This window comes from Orbicella faveolata, unplaced genomic scaffold, assembly GCF_042242905.1.
Source record: "Orbicella faveolata isolate gen_17 unplaced genomic scaffold, um_ofav_v1 contig_25, whole genome shotgun sequence".
Lineage (NCBI taxonomy): Eukaryota > Metazoa > Cnidaria > Anthozoa > Scleractinia > Merulinidae > Orbicella > Orbicella faveolata.
This window is the reverse complement of record NW_028301553.1, coordinates 9,237,501-9,262,032: the sequence shown is the minus strand read 5'-3', so window position 1 is coordinate 9,262,032 and position 24,532 is coordinate 9,237,501. Positions and strand designations below refer to the sequence as shown.

The window sequence follows — 24,532 nt, the reverse complement described above, 5'->3', positions numbered from 1 at the left end:
CTTATTGAAAAACAAAATGGCCATAAGTGGTGTATGGCCAAAAGCTAAACATAAATTTAATCCATTAATATTTTGCAACCCTTTGTTTTATTTTTACTGGCCTGTGAAAAAGTTTCTCTCTACAGCTGTTTGCTTTTGAATAAGCATAACCATAGGAGTATTCCTCTATTACACAAACTATTGTGTACGCTTTTGAAGTAAAGAAAAACAAACTGCGACGTTCAATAAAAGCAGTTAAAGTTGGTTAACGTATTACGCAACCTCAAAATCCAAACGCAGTCTGCGACCAAAGACTTTATTGCGCAAAAACCAACCGGAGTTTAACTTATTAGTTCGTTTATCGGTGAAAATTGCAGCATATATACGGAATGAAACAACGGATCACATAATCTCTTAAACATGCATTGAACATTGAGTGATGAAAGATCATTAAAACAGACACTTAGTAAAAACCCTTCATTAGTGCGAGTTACCGCGTTAGCCGACTAATGTGTCCGGCAAACACTCCAGTTCAGATCGAAGCCATTAGCTCATAAAACAAGAACAATTAATTCTTCCTGGCGCCTTAAAACACTAGATAACAAGTAGAGTGATATGAAGACCGACATTCAGAAGAAGTAGCTCGGGAAATTCACTGGCAATACTGGCCAATAATCTGTGCAAATAGGTGGTACCAGCTGGTATACAACTGCGGAAGCTTTACAATTCACTTTATGTTGAGATGTTACTAAATTTCTCACTGAAAGTGTGTGTTTGCGTTATTAAAATTATGTTCAGTTTGCTTTGCTACATACTAATTTATACATGTATTTATTAACTCATTCATTCAGTATTCACTTAATTTTTTACGGGGAAGGCATTTACTGATACCGATAATCCAAGCATTGAACTTGTGTACGCACTATTACCAGAGTAAAGTCAGTCTGCGAAGTTAATTACCATGCTTAATATATATTCGGCCACAAATTTTAAACATTCAATTAATTGATCAGGTAAGCAAATTGCAACACTTCTGTTTTCTTTGAAACAGCCCTCTGAACATTTCCTTACATGCAACAAAAGATTTCTTTGGAATAAACGTTTCGAGGTTTTTTTTTTTTTTTCGGCAAAGATTGCGTTCGGCTTTGAATAAAGAACAAAAGAGAAACCTTCAATGATAAGCAGTTAAAAGTCGGTTAACCTATTTGACAACGACACATCCAAACAGCAAATTTCAGTTTCAGACCAAAGACTGAATTCCACAAAAACCTAGCATGCCTAGCATGTTGGCAATGCCATTACAGTATGGATGATAATAACACAGAGACAACGGACAATAATCCCTCTACAAATACCAGGTCAGTGTTTTTTTGCCCGCAACGTCCAAACTTTACCTGGGATTTAAAGAGTACAAACATTTCTTGGATCTTGGTTTTCATCTTAGCTATGGCCTCGCCCGTTACCGTTCTATTGAATTTATTGGTAATCGTTGCCGTCAAGCGAAGGAAAGAACTGCAAAAACCTGTCAACATTCTGTTGTCTAGTATGGCCGTCGCGGATTTTCTAGCAGGCGCTATACCAATGCCGATATCAGCCACAGTTGATATCTTTATTCTCCGCCAAGTTTCGCCTAATCATATCTGTACATTAGATTCAGTGATAAGCAAACCCATGTTTTTTTTTATTTGCTCCTCATCTTTTTATCACTTAACTGCGATTGCGTGGGAAAGGTACGTAGCGATACAAAAATTAATCGACTACAAAGTTATCGTTACAAAAGGTCTCCTCCAAAAACTCTCGCTAGTCACCTGGTTATTAGCCTTGTTTACGTCGGTTCCGGCTTTTACTATGGCAACGGTTGGGGTGGACCACGAGGTTTGGCAAATCACACTCACTGCAGAAGGTGCCGTGGGACTCATTTGTTTAGTAGCTATTGTGTACTTCTACATCATGGTGTACCTTGGAGTGCGCAAGCGCAAAATAAACGAAATCAGCCAAGTCAACGCTCTGATAAAAGCGAAACTTGAATGGAAGGTTGCCAAGACTACCGGCCTGCTAACTGCTGCACTAATTTTGTCGTTTCTCCCAGCGTTTCTAATGGCTACCGTAGGAAACATTTCCTCAGTAATTGAAACAAATTCGTTTCTCCGTTTGGGCGAAGCATTTGTGCTGTTGAACTCTCTAGTGAGCCCTATCTTGTACTGTTATAAAGACCGCCAGTTTCGGAAGGCTGTGCTGGAGCTATTAGGAGTGAGAAAACCGAACGTAGTTCAGCCGGGAGATGGTGCCGCGGGATTTGTCAGAAGAAACGAAAAGTCTGGGGCAGTGGAGCAACTAGAGAAATCCGTTGGTTATAAAAACTTCAGGGAACTGTTGTCCAGACCTTCAAGTTTAAACAAAAATGGCAGGCGTCACGTGTGCATTCAACCTCACATGACAAGATCAGCTTCGTGCGATGCAGCCATTTTTGCAGATTTTGTACACCCTCCGGCTGAGGCTCACGAAATATATTTGAGAAGAAAACTTTCAGCCTCAATTTAACTAAATATTCACGGTTGTTGTTTCGATAATTCAGTAGGGCTGCAATAACGTTTGTCCATATTAGTTGACAATTAAAATAAGCGATCCATATGCCAAAGTGGTTTGCCACGTAAAGCAATAAAGCGAAGCAAACTAACCGATGCGATCTTTTCTCAAGGCAACCCTCGTCCATCTTGATAACAAGACCAAACATCGCCGTACGTTTTGAGCGACATAAGGCGATTGTGGGCGATTTAAGGCAGTTCTAGGCAAGTTAAGACACCTTTAAATAACGCTAGTATACAGTACTCTAGTAGAGATATACTACACTATCTTCACCAGCTTGTTGAATTTCTTTGTGTGGCACTATGATTAAACCGACCTGCCGATTTTTCAAGTGACTGTAGAATGAGTAAGCTCAAGCAATTTTTTTTTTAAGGCTAACTAAATTGCACGAGCCCATAAGGTGAGTGCAATTTGTAGTGTTTGAAAAATTTACAGGAATGTACAAATTTATATCTCTTATTCATCAATTTTTATTTTAATTATTATTTTTATCTGATTATTTGAGTGTCCACGATTAGTTATTTAAGTTAACTACTCAGACTAAATAAAGTTCATTCATGTCAGCCCACGGAACAAGTAGGAAGCGATAAAAGCATCAGAAAACGCACTTTTAGGCTAACAGTGTAACTTGTTAACGGTTTGTGGGAGTTTATCAATGTATCTCCTGTCATGACACACAAAATATTTACGATTTGTTCATTGTTTGAGATGCTAGAAGCACGTGACAGCTGCTACATAAGTATCCATAAAACGACCAAACTATCGGAAAACGCACTTTCAGGCTTACAGTGTAACTTGATTACGGTGGAACTTGAGTTTATCAATCTCTTTGCTGTCTTAACATTCACGGTTCAAGTTGTCATCTAGTTTTGCCATGAGTTTCAGGGCAGAATAGCTAAGGCCTAGGGCAAACGTCGAATCTTAGTCGAATCTAATTCGTCGAACCTATTAATTTTGAAATAGGCGCATGAATGGTGCGACGTTTGCTACAATTAAATTCGACTCAACTAACTGGTTCGACTCTAGCATAGGTTCGACTTGCCAAGTTGGATAACGCGCCAGTGGTTTGGCGTTTCAGCAAACGCCGCTCTAAACCCGCGCTGAATTCAATTCATAAATCATGCAAATTACAAAATAATTGATTTAAATGTGGACTGGGTAAACGTGACAAAAATACATACTCCTCCATCTGCCAAACGCTATTTCGCCCCTCCCCCCCCCCCCCCCCCCTCACAAGCATGCGCTGTACAAAGACAATTTCGCGACCGGGAATGCATTCTCGCCCCCAGAGGCCACGCTCCTTTTGGTTAGCACCAAAAGCAGCGCGGCCTCTGGGGACGAGAATGCCGGAAGAGAATGCCGAAAGTCATCGCTGACATCGCACAGCGTGAAGGAAATGTGTTGTTCCTGTTTCATTAACACTAAATATAAATGCTTGAGATGCGAATTGCCTACTTGCAATAAATGCTCAGTGTTTGAAGAAAACGAGGACGTAATGGGATAGACAGTTGGTAACACTTTTATAAAAGCGTTGCATACTGCGAGGCTTGTGGCAGGGACCTAAATAGAGCCGCGCCGGGTCTACCGTTGTCTGAAGAGAAGGGTATCGGCATTTCGCTGGCAAGTCCTAGCAGTAACTAGTCGCACATCAAGTGAATAGCACGGGGACACGTGCTTATTCCCGTGTTTTAATGAAGTCCAACTTGTGAAATAGGATCGACGTAGGTTCGACGTTTGCTACCACGCTGGAATTAAGTCGACTCTTAATTTATTCGACGCGACTTGGATTCGACGTTTGCCCTAGGCCTAAGCGAGCGTCGACGTTTTAGGCGACGAAGTCGCGAGAGGTCCGGCGAGTACTGAATAACCAAGACGAATGACTTTTCTGAAAGTCTAGTTGCCATCAGGGACAATGGTCCTGAACGTCTTGAATTTTGAGGGGCCGATGACAGTTTGCCCTTTACCTCAAAGCGAGGCACCACCAGTGCGCAATGCGTTCTGGTCGCCACACAGTGCATTCCGGCAAAATCTCGATTTTGCATAGATTTCCTATAGATTCTGATTGTAATTGCTGCTCGCTCACCCCGCAGCAATGAAAACCAGAGTTGAACAGTGCAATGTTTATGTTGAGAGGCAGTAATGCGAGAACTATTGTATACGTTTTCAAAAACTCGAATCTATTATCACAAACAGGGAGTAACAGAGACGGAAAAAGGTACTGCAGAAAAAGAAAACCGACGAGAGGTTTCGATTGCAATCCACTCTTCTAAGCATTGACACACTCCATTTTAGACTAAAAATCTAACAAATGCAAAGTCTGAATTAAGTTATCATTCCCTCCCCCTCCCCCTCAAAATAGCTAAGGGGCACCCTATTTGCCAATGACATGGTTGAAATCATTGTCCCTGTTTTTAGGGGTTGACTCATGCTGGTATTATTCCAAGCAAAGTAGTACAGGTGGAGCATCAAGCATAATGCTGGCATAATAGAACCCTAGATTTAGCCAAGCCTGAAGGACGAGCTCCTAGGCCGGGTTGCTCAAAGCCCGATTAAGCTAACCCAAGATAAGCGAGAATTTTGATTTGAGTTTCGTAACTTCATAGTGAGGTTTTCTGTTTATGTTGTTTGGCTTTCTGTTCTGAGTTTGAACAATCTCAATCCTCACAAAACAAAGGCAGTGAAAACCATTTTTTTACAAGAAATGTTTACACTTTACTTTTTATCCTTAAGGTCAATTGTTTACAGTGTATTACTGATTTTTGTGCTGAAATGTTGCAATCTTTTGTGTGGGTGCTGTCTCAATTTGATTATTATATAAGTTGTATGCACATTTGTGTTAGTAATAAGATGAAAATCATGTTTGCTTTGCAGGAAGGAGGGGCTTGGATAAAAAAGAAACAAGCATAATAGCGACAGTCAAGAATAATTAGGAGCATAATAGTCTGTTTTGGGGGTTGACGCTAAAATGCATTATGCTTGATTTTAGGAGCAGAGTACCCTGGTTTGGTCTGGTATACATCTGTCTATTTACCACCTAGAAGGGCATGTACAGTGTGTGTATGGTGTGCAGTTTGAAATGCCCACGGGCAGCTATGATAACTCGTTAGCTGTTTTAATTAAAAAGTACAAATGAGCTAAAAGATCCTGGTATCTTTTAGGACTAACAATTTTCCATCAGATTACCCCCAGCCCTTCCCTCTTCACTGGCCTCCTGGGGTATCAGCTTAAAGGAGCTCAGTAATTTGGCCAGTTGTAGAAAATAACATTTAAACTGAAGGCAACCTGGAAATACGCTGTCAGTAGTAGTTTAAGTACCAAGATGGAAAAACACCAAAAAGATAATAATAAACCATAAAGGAACAAGGATGGTTAAGGTTGGAGAAGATTACCATGGATCACAAATGACAAACTTGAAAATTTATGTGATGTAGCTCCTTTAAGAACAAAACTTAGATGTTCAGTCTCTAACAGAGACAAGAAGCCCAGGTTAGTTGTTGCTGCAATTTGATCAAATAATATTTCACATGGTCTTCAATATTCAATATCGTTGTATTCCACATTTTAACAGTCGAGAGTCTTTGCTGGCCAGCCATGATGAAAAAAGTCAGGACACTTCGTTGTTCATAAATAACATCTTTCCCCTGTGACTATAAGTGTAGAAAGATGGTCGGTTGCCAAGGGATTCCCAGCTCCTTTAAAGAACAACATACATAGCGCAAGTTATATGTGTATTGCATAAGTTCTATAAAAAAGAAATCTTATTGTGTGGGTCCAGAAAATATCTATACCCATGTCAAGGATGGTCATTAGAAATTCCAAGAGATGGGGGGTCTCAATAGCTAAAGAGAAAGTGTGAAGTTAAGCTGGAAATTCCAAGGGGGAGGGGGAGTACAAACCAAAAAAGCTATTCTTGGTGGAGGAATGGATATTCTCTGGAACTTCACATCACATATGCAATAAATTAGTTCAGATGAATGATTTAAATTTAAATTTAAACAGGTCTTTTTACTATATTGTTCTTTACAGAACTATCACCAACCCAAAAGATCAAACTATTAATTAAACACAATATCCATACTTACTTGTTTGCCATTTCTGCTGCAGCTCGGATTTCTTTAAATTCACCAGCCATTCTAGCCACACCGAAGCATCCTATTAACAATCCTATGATGCACTGAATACACACCTACAAAGATGATGCAGATACTGTGTTGAACTCATACATTTTCTGTTTTACATAGACCCTAAGTTAGTGCAAACAGACTAGCTGGATGTACAGGTAGGGTTGCAGTATAGCCTATGGACAAGTTAGGGTTAGCGTAGGTTTGTAAAACTTGAGCATTAAGGATTAAAGGATGTGAAAGTTAGTTTTATCAGAGTGTAATGATACAACTACACTGTACATATATAAATATTGGAGTATGCACCATGTGATCAAAATTTTAAAAACATTTAATCTTTCCCTAAGTAAGATGGACCCAATCAGGAGTGGTTCACAAGCTGTCTGCTTTAGAAGAGAGTTATCTACAGTTAAATTGCAGCAAAACAAGTGTCAAATTCAGCCACAGTCAGCAAAAGAGCCACGTCAACCTCAGAGAAGTGTCCACATTAACGGAGTGGCCACCTTATTAAAGTGACAACCCTATGGTTCTAAGGGAAGTGTCCACATTACACTGGTGCCCATTTTAAGAGTGCTGATTGTTTATGGCCTAAAGATATACAATGTATTATTAGTTTTCAACATCAACTTACATCAGGAGGAAGACCAGGAAATTCTTCTTCTAGCAGCTTGTAGTAAGTCCGACCTTTACATAAGCAAACAAATTGTTGGCAACAACAGTAAATACACAAGTGCATGTATGTGTAAACAAATTATACCCTCAAAGTGTTCCAGAGAGAAGAGAAATCTCGGGTCAAAATCTTAATTATCTGGACAAATCAGTGGGAAGCCTCGACAAGCCTTGATTTGACAAGTTCCTTACAGAGCTCGAAAAAAAACTTGACACTACTTTAGCTGGGAGACAACTTTTCTGATTTCTTGCCCATTTGGCAAGTGAGAATAAAAAAAGTTACTTGCCCATCAGGCAAATTTACTTGCCCTGGACGACCTGATGGCACTTTTTTTGAGCCCTGCGTTATCTACTGGGCCATTACAATTCCTCATTGGCACCATTTATTTACAACGTAACAGAAATCCTACAGTTAACTTTGCAATTGATGTCATTAATGTGATATTTTAACAGTTTTCTTCTTTTTCTTTCTTTTCTTATACCCTGCCTGTCATGCCTGTGATCTGATCATGCTTATCATCAAAGCAGTGTTTGCCATCAGCGACATGCATTTAGAGAATAACCCTGAGAAAATATGTGCACTGATTAACTAGAACCAGCAAGAGCCTTGACGTTACCATGGAATGAGTAAAGAGAATTTACATTTTAATGACCAAGGTGAACAAGTTGTTTTCTGCTTATTTTCAACACAGGATTTTCTAAAAGAAATAGACACACCTCCGTATTTCCATCGAATTATAAAAACACTTGTGGAAACACTTTCCGCTCGTGTACCCACAGCACTTGTTTCTACAACTGGATGGAAACACGGAACATGTTTCATATATTTCTTTAATGTAGCATGCTAAAGATTGCAGTTCATAATTTTACAAAGTAGAGGTGCATGAAAATATATATAATTATTTTTGCTCATCTTTGCTGCAGGATGATATAGTACATGTTTAGTTATGAAATTTTTCCTTCCCCTGTTCCCCAAAATACAAAAACCAACATTTTAATCATTATCGTCAGCTAAAGCACGTGTTTTATATAACAAGTGCTGGTGACATTAAATTATCAATAGCAAGCTTTACGAGCTGATATCTGAGAGGACCGTTACATAATAAATAAAAGGAGAATTTTACAAAGAATTCTTAGTTTAAAAGGAATCACCTTGTAACCGAAATGCAGTTTTACATTCGTTAGCATTTTTCAAGTCTTAACTTTATATGTAGCCCAGCGCAAGTGAATCGTATACTTACATTGAACTGCTGAATATCCGGCGTGTAATATAGCAGCCAAACCAAAGAAGACTAAAATCCGACCGATGATCACCATGTTAGATACATTTACAGCACTCTACCGAGTCGAGAAAAACTTTAATCGATGTCGGCCATTTCTTCTCTCTCGTTTTCAGAACATGGTCATGTAACCGGTCATGTAACGTCCTTGGATTGGAAGCTACCGCTGGAATCCAAGATGGCTCCTCCTCGCGTTCCGCCGTCCCGAAAGAAAGACGATTTAAAAGATGATGCAGCTACGGATGATGGAGATTTCTTTCAATTCGCTTCATTACCACTGTCAATTGCCATAGTAATTCTATTGATTTTTTACTGGGTAAGTGTCAAAGATGTTCAAGGTCGTTGATCGAACTTGTAGGAACTTGTTAGCTTGTCGCGGCCTGCACACCTCATGAGGGATCAGGGCATAATGTTGCTGGTAATATTGTTATCATGGAATATCAATTGAACAGGCTGTGTGTTTAGCCTGTCTTGAATAAAAATGTAAAAGTGGATACTTCATTTAAGACAAAATTACTCTTTATTCATAGTAATTCCACTGATTCCATTTGACTCCCTCGAGGCTCGAGTTTACAATGTAAGACGTGCACACTTTGTTTGACTAACTTTTCATATAACTTTCTTTTTTGTTGGGGGGTGGGGGCACGTTAATGGCTGTTTATGAACTGCAGATGCTATTCAAGAACTCACTCACGTCATTTTCATGTAAATTATCTTGCAGTTTGTTTGCTACGATATAGATGCTATACCTTTGCATGTCCTGGGACCCTTTGGACAGTTTGTGTCATATTTGGCAAGCAATCATTTAAAAGAACTCAGACTTGGGTGAGTGTGATGTACACGTCTGGAATCATCTGTACCAAAGGCATCCGCGGTTGAGTGTTGATCAATACTCTAGATCAATACCCTTGATCAACATCTTGAACACACTTGATCAACAGTTGGTCGATAGTCGGCCAAGAGTCGACAGACTCGTACATCAATCAAAAGTAAGTCAACTCTCAGCCAACTGTCAACTGAGATGTTGATGGACTGTGTCAATCAAGTATCGATCTAGTGTAAATCAAGTGTCGATTGAGAGTATTGGTCGAGGGTATTGATCGACACTCGACCGTGGATGCCTTTAGTACACATGATCCTACAAGTACGGTCCACATGTATACTGTGGACTGTAATGATTTGATTTTAAATTTAGCCTTCTCCTTCCATTTCCCTCAATAAAAGCGCCCTGTTCATGTTAAGCTTATAATAAAATAAAATTAAAAAATTCAATCGCTAATTTAATTGTGACTAGGTCACAACATTTTGGTCCTCCACAGACTAGATATTTGGTTGTTGAATACTATTTGTTATAGACAACTAAATATTATCGACAACTAATGGTGTCCAATGCTAGCATTCCTTGCATTGAATGCTAGTTGTCACTGTATAGTCATCAGGTCAGCAAGACCTTGGGAACTAACATTCGCCATGCAGGCTCAAAATAAAATATGCATGCTCAAAACACTGTCCACTGACATTGCAGTTCTGTTAGTTGTCGACAACTAAACCAATGATTCCCACTCCCAGGAAAAATGGTGAAAATGGTCAAAAATGTTGATGTCGACTACTATTTGACAAAGGAGGAAAAAAAAAACAGGCAACAACAAAAAAAGACTATTACAGCATAATACTATACACATTGTGCATTGTTATACTGTCTTGAGACAAATGGTTCTTTTTTGGTTGGGATTTTGCCATACACAAACCATTTCAGTCACAAGCCATGTTTTTTTTTGTTTCTGAAAGCCAACAAATTCAGAATTTGTAACTTGCCTGTGTGCCATAAGGTACAATAAACCACTTACTAACCTAACTTGCTCAAGCCTTACTGAGTCCTGACTATTGGCCTTCAGACATTTTTGTATGGACCTTGCTGTGCTCGATCGGTACTGCCACAGCATTAGGCCAACAGTCCCCAGTATGGCCCTCACACTCAGTTAGTAAGAGGTTAATATTACAGTTAGTTGCAATACAATGTATATAATGATAATGGCACATGATTAATGAAATGTGCCATCCAAGGTAAATTTAACAAAAATGTTCTCCAAGACTAAATGATTTCTTACTGTATTTAAAACATATCTATGAAATGGAAAAAAAAGAGTTTTATTTAGGAAAGCCTTAGACAATTATTACTTGTAATTTCTATTGTATTTTAACGGTTTTTAATATGTATCTTATTTTATATATCTTAATAATTCTTGTTTATTAGTTTTTAATTCTTAGCAGGACCCCGTTGATAACAGTACTTTGTCCTGAAAGGTTATCCTGAGGAAATATTCGATTATTATTATTATTATTATTACAACTACAATCGTTTTAAAAAAGTGGGAGCCTCTGTTGCCTCTTTTGTAATCTCTTGACAACTTGACCCTAGTCTCCTGAAAACGAAAATAAAAATGAAAGGAAAAGAAACAAGGCGCATACATACCATGCATATTTTCTGTAATTTGCAACTCGGAATGTACACTAGTGACAGGAGTAAACTGGTATGATCTTACCGTGCTAGAATTGTAAGTAGGGCAAGTAATCTAATTATGTTGTATTGTAAGCAGTGTAAGTATTAGTATTGTTAGTAGCGTGAGTATGCGTATTATATAGAGTAAGTGTTAGTATCATAAGTGGCGTGAGTAATAAGTTTTTTGTAAGTAGTGTAAGTAACTATATTAATATTGTATTGTAAGCAGTGTAAGTAGCAATTAATTTTAAAAAAATTTTTTTTTTTTTTAAAATTAACACAGTTTTGTTGATGAAGTTCAAAGTTTCAGTTATAAGTTAGACACCACTCTTGAATATGGTATTCTTTTATTAACATAGACATAGTTGCCAGCTAATCACTAATACATGACCATTAATTTTGACAATCCCACAAACTACATGTAGTTGCAAACATCTAACTGATCGTCATTTCACTCCAGAAAATAATTTAATGCGAGATAAATAAAACAAACACACAGCCTGAATAGGCATCCTTTCTCTGAAAGCCAACCTCCATATTTATACCGGTAATGCTTAGACTGCGAGCAGTCTCTCTTTTCCTTGAAAATCCTTGGGGAAGAATGCAAAACAAGTGAGTATGCAAGCATGACTTGTGAGTGGTGAGCGGCGAGGCAAGGTGATGCCCACACTACTTGCAGCTTGTGGCTTCGCTTATTGCTTGCATGCTCATGACTGCTCGCTTGTGTTGGGTTCTTCCTTGCGTTCTTCCCTACAGATTTTTGAGCAAAAAAAGAGGCTACTTGCAGTCTGTTCAATGCTGTGCCATACACATACTAAAAAAACAAAAGAAAAATCATAGAACTCCTAAACAAGTGTGGCATTGGACCTTCATCATAGAATCCTAGCTATGCTATAGTATGCCAAACATACCATTGCATGTACAGTTACGTTGAGTGTGGTACAAGTATGACAAGTGAATAAGTTTACATTAAACTCAATCACTGTGTCTCTTTCTGTCTAGTTTTAGATTTACACTGATGGTCCATATCCTGGAAGCTGGCTTTGCTTACAGAATAAGCAGGTATAATTTGGTCCTTAAAGTCTGAACTGTTCTTCACATTATGCCAAATGTTACTTTTTTTCCCCACATTTTTATTTCCATTATTAACTACAAAGTATGTACAGCACTATTATTAAGTGTCAATAACATAATTACATTGGGTACAAACTTTGATAATAATATAATTATTTGAACTATAGCATAACAGATTATAATTTACTATAAATGAATAATTTCCATCTGGCCTGAAATTTCCTTTGAGAGTTGTTTTTTAAGGCTATGTACTTTTCAGTCTTACATTTCATATTAATCATTTCTTTAAAACAGTAATATTTGGGCTGAGACTTTGTTTATGGCTTGTCCCGATATTCCATTTTGCAATAATTATAAAGTAATTTAGTAATTCACTTACTTTGCCTAATTTGCCTATCAAAACATCCTGCAATTCAACATGTTTACCAGAAAGTGCAAACCAAAAATTTTTGAAATTTTTCCAAAACTGCTTAGTATGAGAACATTCATAAAAATAGATGATTAACAGTTTCTGAGCTAACTTTACAAAATGTGCAAGAATCGTCTTGAACATAACCTATTTGGCTAGACTAGAATTAGTGAAAGTGATATTATTTAAGATTTGAATTAGAAACTTCTGGTAAACATTTCAGATGAGACAGTCTTCACTTTTATGAGTGCTTTAGTAACAGCTGAATCTGCGAAACCAAAGTCCTCTTTCAGTTAAGCAAAGCCCCTTGAGACTCTTGCCTTACCCAAAACAAGCAATTCATAAAAGTGTTTATTTTTACATACAGTAGGATTAAATTTTTTCTCCCCACAGTGAAATTCCAAAGAGCTTTCTAGTTCACTTTTGGTCACATCCAAATCCTTCAGGTGGGCATGAACAGCAGTGCGAACTCCTGCCAGACTAAAAAATTTGTATGCTTCAAACCTTTGCTTTTAGCACTATTATAAGATTCTATATTATTCTTATTGAATTGCAAGTGGTTAATAAGCAGAATTATTATATGGCTGTGTCTCACAAGGACTGGGAACTACCGAATTCATGAATTTGATTGGCTGAGATCGATATTGACCACGGTCTAGATTTTCCCATCTAGACTGGCATCTCAACCGATTACATTTTGCCGTGAAAAAGTTGCAAACTAAATAAAAAAATATTGACTATTTTCTTCCAAAATATTAGTTCCAGAAAATATCCATATTATGGAAGTGTGAAGCCTGATGAGGAAAAAAAGTAAAGAGTACAAGTTTGGCAGAATTAAGTTCAGCTCATCATTGTTCACAAGCAAAATGTCAGCTAGTACAAACCAGTTACATTAAACGAATTAATTTTCTCTTGCTTGCCATATAATAAACATCTTATTAACTGAGCTTAGTCGATCTGTATGTGAGAACCTTGACCTCAGTCATGTGTACAGACCTCACTGCATTCGGTCTATACTCCCAACCTCGGTCAAGATTCTCCCATACAGACCTCCTGCTCGGTTAAAAAGAGCTAACACCTGCTTTAATATAATTTGAATAATATATTGTTTTCTTATCTATCTTAATATCTTTGTTGTTCCAAATTATATTATAAGATATAGATGGCTTTGTTGAAAAGGCAATTCTTAAGTCAGCCCACCATTGGAGAAGTTCTCTGTAAAAAGTGGAATTAATTTTACAGTCTTTGACATTGTAATTACAACTAAATAGAAAAACCCCGCCAAAATCCTCAAGCAAATAATTAATATAAGCTTTCCATGGGGACAAGTCTTCTAAAAAAATTTTACCAAGCCAAGCTAATCTTGACGACTTAACATACATTTCAAGATCTATTAAGTCCAAGCCTCCATATTTCGGGTCATTTACAGCTGCCATTCTAGCTATTTTATCTGTCCCCTTCTATAAAAAATTATAAATAATAGCATTTAATTGTTTTATAAATTCTTCTAGAGTTGTTAGAACTAAGAACACATATAACACATGCCAAATGTTACTTAATGAGAGTAAGTTTGTCTTTAAAAAGGTTGTAGTTGTTCATCATGTTGATTAGTACATTGGTGAAATTCATTTGCACTTGTTCCTGTGAGTGTGTTCAACAATCTTGAGTTGATGTCAATTGAATTAACCGCTGCCTGGTTAGCTCAGTTGACAGAGCACCAGACTGCTGTGTGGGAGGCCACTGGTTCGAGCCCCAGACTGGACCAATACTCAGGGTCATACAGTGGCGGATCTAGGGGAGGGGCCTGGGGGGCCTGGGTCCCCCCTTATTTTGGATGAAAAATAGAAGAAATGACTGAAGGAAGAAAAGCCGGCAGGGTAAGTAAAACAAAACCGATCCCCCCACCCCCCCCCCCCCCTTTAGCTCAAAGTCTGGATCCGCCACTGTCCTAAAATAACTGAGGAAACTGAGGAAACTTTTCAATGACATCTGCAAGTGGTTAGACATTCAAGTGTTCTCTGATAAGGACTATAAAACCGTATGCCCCGTCTTCTGCATCTTCAGTGTTGCATGGTTAGCAGGGAACGTTGAAGAACCGACACACTTATCGCAGAGAATAGGGCAGGGAGTTCCCGGTGTTGTGGTCTGACCTTGTCCCATGGGTTGGTACCTCACATAGGGTTAACTCATTGCGCTTTTCTACCTTGGACAGCATTGTCCAAGAAAAATGGCTATGTCATCTCATGTCATGTCAGTTTTGTAAACTTCTGACAACTTCCCTCAGCTGCATGTCTATAGTTGTGGTACATTATTTTGAACTTGTGACGATCAGAGTTGAATTGGAACCCCTCGTCTTACATGACTATTTCCATCAGTATGAAAGGTATTGAATATTCTGGTCCTGATGAGGGGATGGGGTGAGGAGAGTCAGAACCTGAACTATAAAAGGCCGTTACCGTAAGAAACTTGTACATATTATATTTCGTATTCCAGAACCTCAGTGGAAATTTGTTGGGACATGTTTGAGTTGTTGAAAGTTTTATGGTGGAAATTTCATCTGGTATCCGTTGTTCAACGAACGAGTCGTATCAAATCCAGGGAATATTGAATCACTGAGATAACATAGATCTCTGCTGATACGAATTACTCCATGTAAAAATATCTTTTAGGGAACCTCTTTTACGAAGGCTTGAATGTGACCTGAATAATTGGATTTTGAATCTTACGTTTCAATTTTGCGGAATTTTCCAGTTCACACGTATTGTATTTTGGTTGTAGGAGGATGATGTTTTCACGTGGGACAAGTTTCAAATGGATGTTTCAAACTGCTGTTCTTGGCTTTCCATCTCTGGGCATCTTACTGAGGCACCGGAAGGAGAGAGAACTAAAGAACAAAAAGAAAAGCTAAAGAAGTGATTTTCTTTCAGCCTGCCAGTTAAATTGTAGTCTTGCTCTGTAAACCCTGTGACTTCACTGGGCAATTGTCACTATCACTATTATCAGCAATTATGCTGAAGATATTGACAGACTTGGAAAATGAATTTACGCTCGCAATTATAACAGACTCATTTAGTGTACAGTTATATTTTTCTTTTTATCGGCTCGTCGGTGTTTCAGCTCGGGGGCTATCGCATGAGCACGTGTGTCAGAACGCGTGAAAAATCTAACAAAGCATTACAAGTACCTCCAACAAGTTTTGATAACCTTTCAATCTTTCGCTTTTTTGTTCCCGTAACTTATGAGCATCCTCGTTTTTCACTTTGTGAAGTAGGTATCTTTTGTGGGAGTATTTTGTTATGAATATTATATATAATACACACATATGTATACTCAGACGAAAAAAAAAATTAAATAAAGTAGTTAGATTTGGCTAGCTGAAAACGGCGTCAATACTCACTGCGCGTCAGCGCGTATAAACGGTGAAATAAAGTAATTTTCATTGAAATCATATAAGTGAAACTTTTAGATATCTAATGATTTTACCAAATATTAAGTTCGAGTCCGATCAACTGCTGAAGTTCATGTACTTTGGTTTCCTTACTTGAGGTTTACTCAGACATGTTCGTTGGTTCGCAGCTCTGTTTTGTTCGCAAGTATCTTCCCTTAGTGAGTCGCGCTGACCGGTGAACAATGCTTGCGTGTACATTTTTAAGTCTTTTTCGAGGGGAGGAAAAATCTACCATTCGCCCTATCGCTGCTAAATAAAATGGCTGTCTTTGCGGCTTACAATGAAAGCCTCAAAAGTTATAAAGATAAAGACATCTCTCGTGTTTGAAGTCGCGTGTTTGGAGCTTTGGAACAGTAAAAAACAGTTTGGCAAACAACAAGGGACGTAAACCATTCATAATACCAGTGAAATGGAAAAGGAAAATTTTTTTCAAGTTACTCTCAGCTCACTAATTTGGTCGTCGTAGTTACTGAAGAATGACCGTCCGTGTTGCCGCTGCATCAAAAAGTCATACTACAGGAACATTTTGATTTAGATAGCGAGGAAGTTTCAGTTTGGCAAAGATGAAGTGACGAAAGGCTTAAAATGAGGATGAAATTTGGTCTTATGTAAATACAGCATAAATAGACACATCAACATCCCTCGGGCATACCCTGGGCATTTGACTAGCTGAGGTGCCCAGAGGGAAGGGCATTTATCAGACATCACTGGTTAACCGTGTCATTGGGGTGGGATATAGTTGACACCACATGGGAAGGGTACGGGGAGATTTGCTCACACTGACTCTAAATTATAGTGAAGTTAGACACTTCTTTGTAACGTTGCAGGTCAAAGAAAGCTGGCCTTCCAAAGTTTAATTGGGAAGGTAAATATAAAGTCGTTCTTTTGAAAATTGAATCCCTTAAATATTTCAATAAGACCCAAAAAACAGTACAAAGGGACAAAGTGGAGGTTCAAATGTTCGATGGCGGAAGCCATCACCATGCCGAATACTATGTTTAAATAGTTCAGTTAAAACAATTAATAGATAGATTTAGCCAAGCCTAAAACCGGAGCTCCTGATTGCAATAATTAACCATAAAGGAAAAAGAGGATTTCTTTTTCTCGGATAGAAACTCAAATAAACGACACGCAATGCATGCAGAAGCGATGACGTTTAAAAATTGTTCCTAGAAGATTGGAACATGAGCAGACAAACTGATTCTTAAACTTTTGGGTTAGAGATTTTAGGGGTTTACATTTAGGGCACTAGGGAGGCGCGGTGGCCTCATGGTTAGTACGCTCGTCTCCGGATCGAGCGGTCCGGGTTCGAGCCCTGGCCGGGGACATTGTGTTGTGTTCCTGGGCAAGACACTTTACTCTCACAGTGCCTCTCTCCACCCAGGTGTATAAATAGGTACCGGCGAACTTAATGCTGGGGGTAACCCTGCGATGGACTAGCATCCCATCCAGGGGGGAGTAGAAATACTCCTAGTCGCTTCATGCTACAGAAACCGGGATAAGCTCCGGCCTGATGGGCCACTTGGCTCGTACGTAGACTTAACCTTACCTTACCTTACATTTAGGGCACAGGCGACTCAAGCTCTCAATGTTATCCTTTTTTTTTTTTTTTTTTTTTTTTTTTTACAACGTACGCGAAACGCGACTCTGGCCTTGCAGCATATGGAGGTGTTGTGTTACAACGGTTTAAAGGTTTGTATGGGAATGCAACGGCTTTGCTTGAAAAGTCAATTATTCTTATATTTTGTGAATAAAGTCTACTTACCCTGTTGCTCTGTTCTATTCTTTGTTGTTTGCTAGCTCCTCGGGCCGATCTTACGCGATTTCAGCGAGTTATTGTTCTGTGGGTTTCCACTACTAAAAGTAGTTCAGCCCCCATTTTTTGCCCCTGATATCTCACCTCTTTAGAAGAAACGTTAAGCTTCTAATTTTCTAAGGAAGTAAAAAATATGCATATTCTCTACATGTTACAGACTATAGATCGTTTTCACGTGACGTCATCAAATTCCAAAATCCAAAACTAAAGAACCACGAAAATTTTTATCCTCATAAGGCATAAGGGGATCTAAACTTATATCTGTTTACAACTTTTCAGCTCAATAGCGTGTTTGATTTAGAAACCAGTGCCGTTTGAAGTTCAGAGTTATGGCGGTACGTGACATACCACTCCGATCGCGTTTGTGGAAAAAACATACACTTATCTAGTGATTTTCAGCCTTTTTAGGAGTTTAAGTGTTAGGAAAAGTGCTTGTGTAAATATTTGTTGGTTCAGTTCAGATAATCAATCGCCTAGATAGCCAAAGTAAGTTCCAGATGTTTGCACTATTTTCTGGCCACCATGTTGGTGGAGCACAGAGCTCTACCAACATGGCAGCTCCATACTGGGCTCTGTAAATTTGCCCAAAACATTTCGACGAATACAGTGTGGGGCCCAGTTCTCGGCCACTTTTTATTCAGCGCTTACTTTTCGCGCCACAAATGAATCTGAATAAAAAGCAATTGTTTCCAAAGGTAGCTTGATTCCTTGTCTTCCGTTCTGCCGAGTTTTGTTTCGTCCTGCCGAGTTTTTCTGTGAGTACGTCGAGGTGACGCGAAGGTAGGTGAATTTGGTTTCCCCGAAAACGTGTTTGTTTACGGCTACTCGAATTACATGGCTTAAGGTAGTAGATACCCGCAAAAATGGCCAAATTTTGTCAAAACTGGAGTCCAGAAAGTATGACCACTGCAAACCATATTTAATCATAACTTATGCTACATTAAGACTTTAAGTCTTCAGCTACCTGTGGCAATAAGTTTTAAGAGGTTTCGTCAAATCCTGGCCGAGCTAAGGGGTGTTGACTAGGACCCCTACTGTGAAATAGCTACAATTTTGGGGCAGGTCAATCTCCTTCAAAACCTGTCCTAATTGGGCCGAATTTTCGTTGCAAATGCAGGAGACATGGTAGAATGCAATGACCTACTTTTCACCAGCTTCTGGGAGGGTTCTGTTTCCATGGCAACAAGCAAACATAAAAGAAAACTTTTTTCCAGTTTGGCACTCATTTAATGATCTATGTTTCACCTGTATGGCTTCAAAAACTACATCATTGCATTCTACAGGCAAAAATACACACCCCTGCCAACTTTGGTGAGAATTGGACAATTCGTTCTCTCAAACGACCTGCCCCTAAATTGCATAACCTCAAAAAACGTAACTTTTTCATCCCCAGATTTTACTACATTTTTGAATAATGAAATACATTTGAGACATTCTCAGCAGGTAAATGTTATTTAGACCTTAATAAAAAAGTATCTAAATAATGTTCGAAGTGAAAAATTAAAGTCCAAAAGCCCCAGGCTCATATGTTGGCCCCTCCTGCTCCTCATTCCTTTCACTGCGGCTTTTTCACTGACTGCGACGAATTTGGTACTGTTGTTTTGTTGCCTCTGAGGACTTTTCTGCAGGTGCACAGAGTCTCTGTTTATCAATGGCTGTCAGACCAGACTTGCAGTGCTCTCCAACCGCCAGGTTGAGCCCTCTTAGCATTGTTTGGACTGCTCTAGCACCCCATTGAAGAGGCAAACAGCAATAGCGCAAGCTGTCAACACTGTCTCAGGACCAGCAAAGAGTTTTTTTGGACTGATGTCCCAAACAAGGTGATTTAGGGCCTCATTGTTGTTCTGTGAGAGGCCTTCCAATACACTTTGGAGAAGGTTTCTGTCCCACAAAGCCTCAAATGTGGGAAGAATCTCTTGCATCACAGCAGGGGCCACATTCTTTGGGCTGAATGTGTTGGTGCCATTTGCCTGATCACACTGCCATTTGCACCATGAATCAGGCCCTTCAGGACAGTAGTCATGAAGTGGAGTGTCTTCAGTTGAGGCATAGTGGTTCCAAATGTGAATAGAAGCTGATCTTCTATTCATATCATAGAAATGGGATTTCCCTCGAATAATCCTCTCAGATGTTGGAAGCTCCGTGAAAGTTTTGCAATCATTGTTTGAGCATTGCAACACGAGAGTTCTCGCCAAGCCACAACCACTAACCTCTTCAAACAGTTGCAAAGTTCCTTGAAAGCACTCTTTACAAACAGCACAGGCTAAAATAACTCGCCTTAGAATGTCGACATCCTGGAATCGATATCCATTTGGCCTGTTGTAGGACTCCTTGCTCGATGCCTGAGACGAACTGTCATCTTCCAAGCGAAGCTCCTTCGCGGAGGGAGTTTTCTCTTTCTTCGAGTTAGGTTCGTCTTTAGGTTTCCGTGAACGTTTTCCCCGCGTAACCGATCTTCTAAGCGATCGAAATTTAGTTCTTGGCATTTCTAAGCGAAATTCTTCGAAAATGCGAGCAAAAACTGTCTTCAAGGCGAGAGAAAGCTAAATATATTTTCACACTTTCGAAATATTGAGTTCCACGTTTCGGAAAGCTTCACGCTTCGTGTAAACTTGGTTCCAGTCTCCTCACGGTATACAAAGAAGTCCCAGGCGTCTCTGGAACAACGAAATCGGGTTTGGGTCTTTCGGGGTGCGTTTTGACCTCGAAAATTGTCAAAAAACAACGCGTATGCTAGCTGGTTACCATAGAAACGAGAAATAAACAAAAAATATACAATTGAGGGCCCTTTAGATTTTATTATTTTTAAAGTGCGCAGGATAAGAAAAGCAAAAAATAAGCTCAGACATAAAAAATTTAGATATTGGGGAGGGTTTGTAGCTGCAAATAAGTTTCTTTCAGAATGATAACTTTTTTATGATTTTGCGGGTATCTACTACCTTAATTCAAGTTTATATTTTGTCCGTCTAGAAAGCCCAAATGAGCCAATTCTTGGCATAAAGGACGTAGAGTGATAAAGCTATCAACTTCTCCTGGCCTGTTTAATTCTTTGACCTAAATTTACTCCTCAATATTTCCTTAGTACTTTTGCGTATTTGCCTATTCTCGGCTACCCTGCTCGCCTTCAACACTAAAAGCGCTCATAGTTTTGTGTGGAGTATTCGTGTCAAGTTAGTTGTAAAAATAAAGCTGTAATGGGGTGGCATGGTGAAAACTATGAGCTCTGACTTAACCCCGTTTTAAATAACCAACTCTTTTTTGACTGCACTTAAGAGAAAAACTAGGTGTGCCAAAAACTTCCATTTCTAACATGAAACAAAGCTCTTAAAGGATAATTTGAGATCGAAATATCAAAAAACAAGCCTTACAAGTGATTGAACAACAAAAAATAGTAATAAAGCGTTGTTTATTCTGAGGAAGCGCACACACTCTTTTGTGGCCGAGAACTGGACCCGCCGGCTGATAACTGGGCCCGCGAACGAAGCCTCCATTTTCGTTATTACTCGGGAGAAAACAGCGTTGAGCAGTCGATAGCTCTACATGTGTAAACTGAATGCTGAAGCTAGTTGTGCGTGAAATTTTAAGTCCTTAAGGCTATTCCAAGGTAAGAAATACAAGTTTACGTTTTTTGTGGCCGAGAACTGGGCACCATACTGTATCTGAAGTTTGGGAAAACGCAGAGACCCAAAGCTTGGAGAGGTAACTCCTTTACCTGTCTCCTATAATATTAAAATTTCTTGACTTTATCCACGGAATAGTTTTCGATTTATTTTTTCGTTGCGTGACAGTGAAAACTATCTACAACGCAGCCATTTATTACTTGTCGTCACGCAATCTTTCCAGAAGCATCTGGAATGGGTTGTTTATGCATTATTTAGGCTCAATTCTATTGCCTTCGAGTTCGATTAGAACCTTTCAGATCTTATGCGTTTTACTGAAAATTTACAGAGAATTAACAATGCAATGATAATCAATAGTAATCAATGATAATCATTATTTATTAATTAAAATCAATATTAATCAATAAAAATCAATACTCACACAACTTTCAGTAATTGATCTTCATTGATTTCCAATATTAGTCCATGGGCCAGACCACTTTTCGGTACCAAACCTAGGGACAAAACCTAAGTGTTATCAGCTGATACTACTACATGAGTTGTTCTCAAATTTGTATGATAACCTTTCTGAATGAGTAGCTTTGTGTGAGATTTTTTTAATTTAAAATTTCGCAAAAAATGGCTTCAGCATGGAAACGAGGCTCAGAAGAACCTCTAAATATATGTTCACGATCGTTTTATCAGTACTTTAGATATTTGAAAAAAAGAAAAACATTTGTATTTCTCCTCGAAGTTGTTAGAAGTAGAAATTTGTGTTAGGATTACACGAAAAACTAAATAAACAACCAACGGTGTCATTCACATTGCATCATGGGTAAATCCAAGATGGCGGCATTCTTGACAGGCGTGTAGGGCTAATTTGTGCTAAAATTGTGGTTCCTTATAGAAACGAGAAATGTTTTCAGGGGATAAATAAACAGTAAGCATCTAGGTAAACATTTAGAGGAATCAATTAACTAAATATTAAGCTGATACTGTCGATTTTTGACAAGAAACTTACAGATCCTCGAAATAGGCGTTCGAGTATATATCATTCGTCATTTTATACGAAAGGTTTAGCAGTAGATGACATAATGCGAGATTTTGAAAAATATGGAGTTTGAAATACATCAAAAGGAAAATGATATCAAATAATAGTTTTCCTTTGATACGAGGGTCATTTCATACACTGCTAAAGATGATTTCATTCATACATGATAGTGACTAAGCTAATTTACAATGACCAGTGCGGATGGTCTTTTGTGCTGCTTTTGTTGTTTATGTAAAATCATTTTTGGTGAAGAACGAACACCTAAATAAATAAATACAAACTTCAGCGCTTAAATTAGACCGGTTTAAAAATGGCTTTTTAAAACCTCTAAGTCTTAATGTTGACGTAGAACCTTGCATCACTGAACAGGTGGCACAAAAAGAGGAAATGTGACGCCTGAAGAACAAAACATCGATCAAAAGCGATCACGTTCAGAACAGTCCAGTTGTGCATGTATTATTCACTGTACTGACGATGATACGGAACTAGTTAGACCAAAAGATAAGGAGTCCTGAAGTATACTTGTAAGAGGCGAGCAGCTGCTGCTCGTAAAACACCTTGATGTTGCTGAGACATTAAATGAGGGAGAAATTCCAACATTTACCATCACAGAAAATGTCATAGCGTGTTTACCGTGAAAAAGCTCTTGGAAACAATTTCAGAGCAACAAGCTGAACTGACGACCAACGGCAGCTAAGAGTACCTCGATCCGACAGTCCCCTACCACCAGCACAACTTACGAACATGTCTGCATATTCTGTGAAAAGAAGTATCTTAAGGGAACAAGAAATTGGGAACCCTTGGAACAATGCAGAGATTTGCGTGCAGATCACTCAATTAGAAAATCAGCCATGGAAAAAAAGGACAGCAGAATTCTCGCAATTGCGTCGCGTGAAATCGTAACAGCTGAAGCTTGTTACCACAGGACATGCTACAAGGGCTATACTAGGGCTGAGGCAAGTCCACTGGGGCTTCCGACGGCTGTGGTGAATCACTGAGAAGATGAGTATGCTAATCTCAAGTCAGAAGCTTACCAGATGCTTACATCAGACGCTTACATCAGATGATTACATCAGATCGGATGTTCTTGCAAACGAGAAAATAGTCAGATTGACTGAAATGACAGAACTACTTATATCGTACGTATCTCACGTCTTTGGTTGTTGAAGAAATCAAGTTATCCACAAAGAAGCACACCAGACGGAATCTCCAGGCAAAATTTGGCGATGTCCTTGTTAACTACTCCGGATGGCAAAAGTTTTATTGCTTACACACACACTGATAATGAATGAAATCTCGAGCTAAACCTACAAGTTTTTATGCTTATGTAAATAATAGAAAGTTCTAGAAGCGTCTCTGCATATATTTGCGCTTGCGGGACAATGCATGCTAATTATCAAACACTTTACATTATGACTATGCCTGAAAGGTGATAGAATGAATCGAACTACACAAGCTGATTATGTAACATCTCCCCTCTAATCGAAAATAGCTTAAGGCCTTAACTGAAATGCTGAAACTAATTAAATTGTCTCTATAAGTCTTTTAGGTCTTGTAATCACACGTCTTGGTCGTTCACTGCTAGTGCTCTCGTCACGCTTTACACTCTCGGCAGATGTCGGAACAGTCTCTTGAGATGGACGAATGAAGCGACGATTTCTCACTAACTGGGCTCCATTAGTAGTTTCGACACTGTACGATCTCGGTTGAGACGCTACTGGCGTTTTGGTAACGGTTGCTGGGGTCCATTTACTACACTGGGGGTGAACTTGTACGTACACTCTCTGATTCTGTGGCAGTGAAGGTAGATCCCTTGCAGTCTTGTTGTAGTGCTCGCACATTTTGTCCTTGTCTTTCACCATTTGCTCTCGGACAACCTGACAATGGGGATTCTGGATAGGGGATCTGGTTGGAAGTAATGCTCTGTACCTTCGTCCATTCAATAGCTCTGCAGGTGACGGTATGCTGGTAGTAAGGGGTGTGGCTCTGTAGATCAACAT

General features: G+C 38.9%; 2 protein-coding genes across 3 annotated transcripts; one reads left to right on the top strand and one right to left on the bottom strand.

Annotated features, from left to right (window-relative positions):
- Window positions 1–5,656: 5,656 nt before the first annotated feature.
- Window positions 5,657–8,784, bottom strand: LOC110045049 (ER membrane protein complex subunit 5-like). The gene is made up of 4 exons (XM_020750642.2): window positions 8,597–8,784; window positions 7,318–7,370; window positions 6,648–6,751; window positions 5,657–6,257 (listed from the first exon to the last, which is right to left on the bottom strand). Exons 1-4 carry the CDS (start codon window positions 8,670–8,672, stop codon window positions 6,170–6,172), a joined length of 321 nt encoding a protein of 106 aa, XP_020606301.1. The 5' UTR covers window positions 8,673–8,784; the 3' UTR covers window positions 5,657–6,169.
- On the top strand, window positions 8,778–15,999 carry LOC110045048 (transmembrane protein 254-like). Of its 2 annotated transcripts, XM_020750641.2 has the most exons (5): window positions 8,778–8,951; window positions 9,357–9,460; window positions 12,138–12,197; window positions 13,012–13,064; window positions 15,397–15,999. In XM_020750641.2, exons 1-5 carry the CDS (start codon window positions 8,814–8,816, stop codon window positions 15,402–15,404), a joined length of 363 nt encoding a protein of 120 aa, XP_020606300.2. In that variant the 5' UTR covers window positions 8,778–8,813; the 3' UTR covers window positions 15,405–15,999. The 2 variants fall into 2 exon arrangements, with proteins under 2 accessions (XP_020606300.2, XP_020606299.2); XM_020750640.2 differs by lacking the exon at window positions 13,012–13,064.
- Window positions 16,000–24,532: the final 8,533 nt, after the last annotated feature.

What these genes read in the sequence shown, in the direction of transcription:
- LOC110045048 (XM_020750640.2), top strand. Translation starts at nt 8,814, where the DNA reads ATGGCTCCTCCTCGCGTTCCGCCGTCCCGAAAGAAAGACGATTTAAAA. An exon ending in TTAAAAGAACTCAGACTTGG is followed by an intron (nt 9,461 to 12,137) that starts GTGAGTGTGATG and finishes CTTTCTGTCTAG; the next exon opens with TTTTAGATTTACACTGATGG. An exon ending in TTTGCTTACAGAATAAGCAG is followed by an intron (nt 12,198 to 15,396) that starts GTATAATTTGGT and finishes TTTTGGTTGTAG; the next exon opens with GAGGATGATGTTTTCACGTG.
- LOC110045049 (XM_020750642.2), bottom strand. Translation starts at nt 8,672, where the DNA reads ATGGTGATCATCGGTCGGATTTTAGTCTTCTTTGGTTTGGCTGCTATA. An exon ending in TTCCTGGTCTTCCTCCTGAT is followed by an intron (nt 6,752 to 7,317) that starts GTAAGTTGATGT and finishes TCATCTTTGTAG; the next exon opens with GTGTGTATTCAGTGCATCAT. An exon ending in GCAGCAGAAATGGCAAACAA is followed by an intron (nt 6,258 to 6,647) that starts GTAAGTATGGAT and finishes TGTTCTTTAAAG; the next exon opens with GAGCTGGGAATCCCTTGGCA.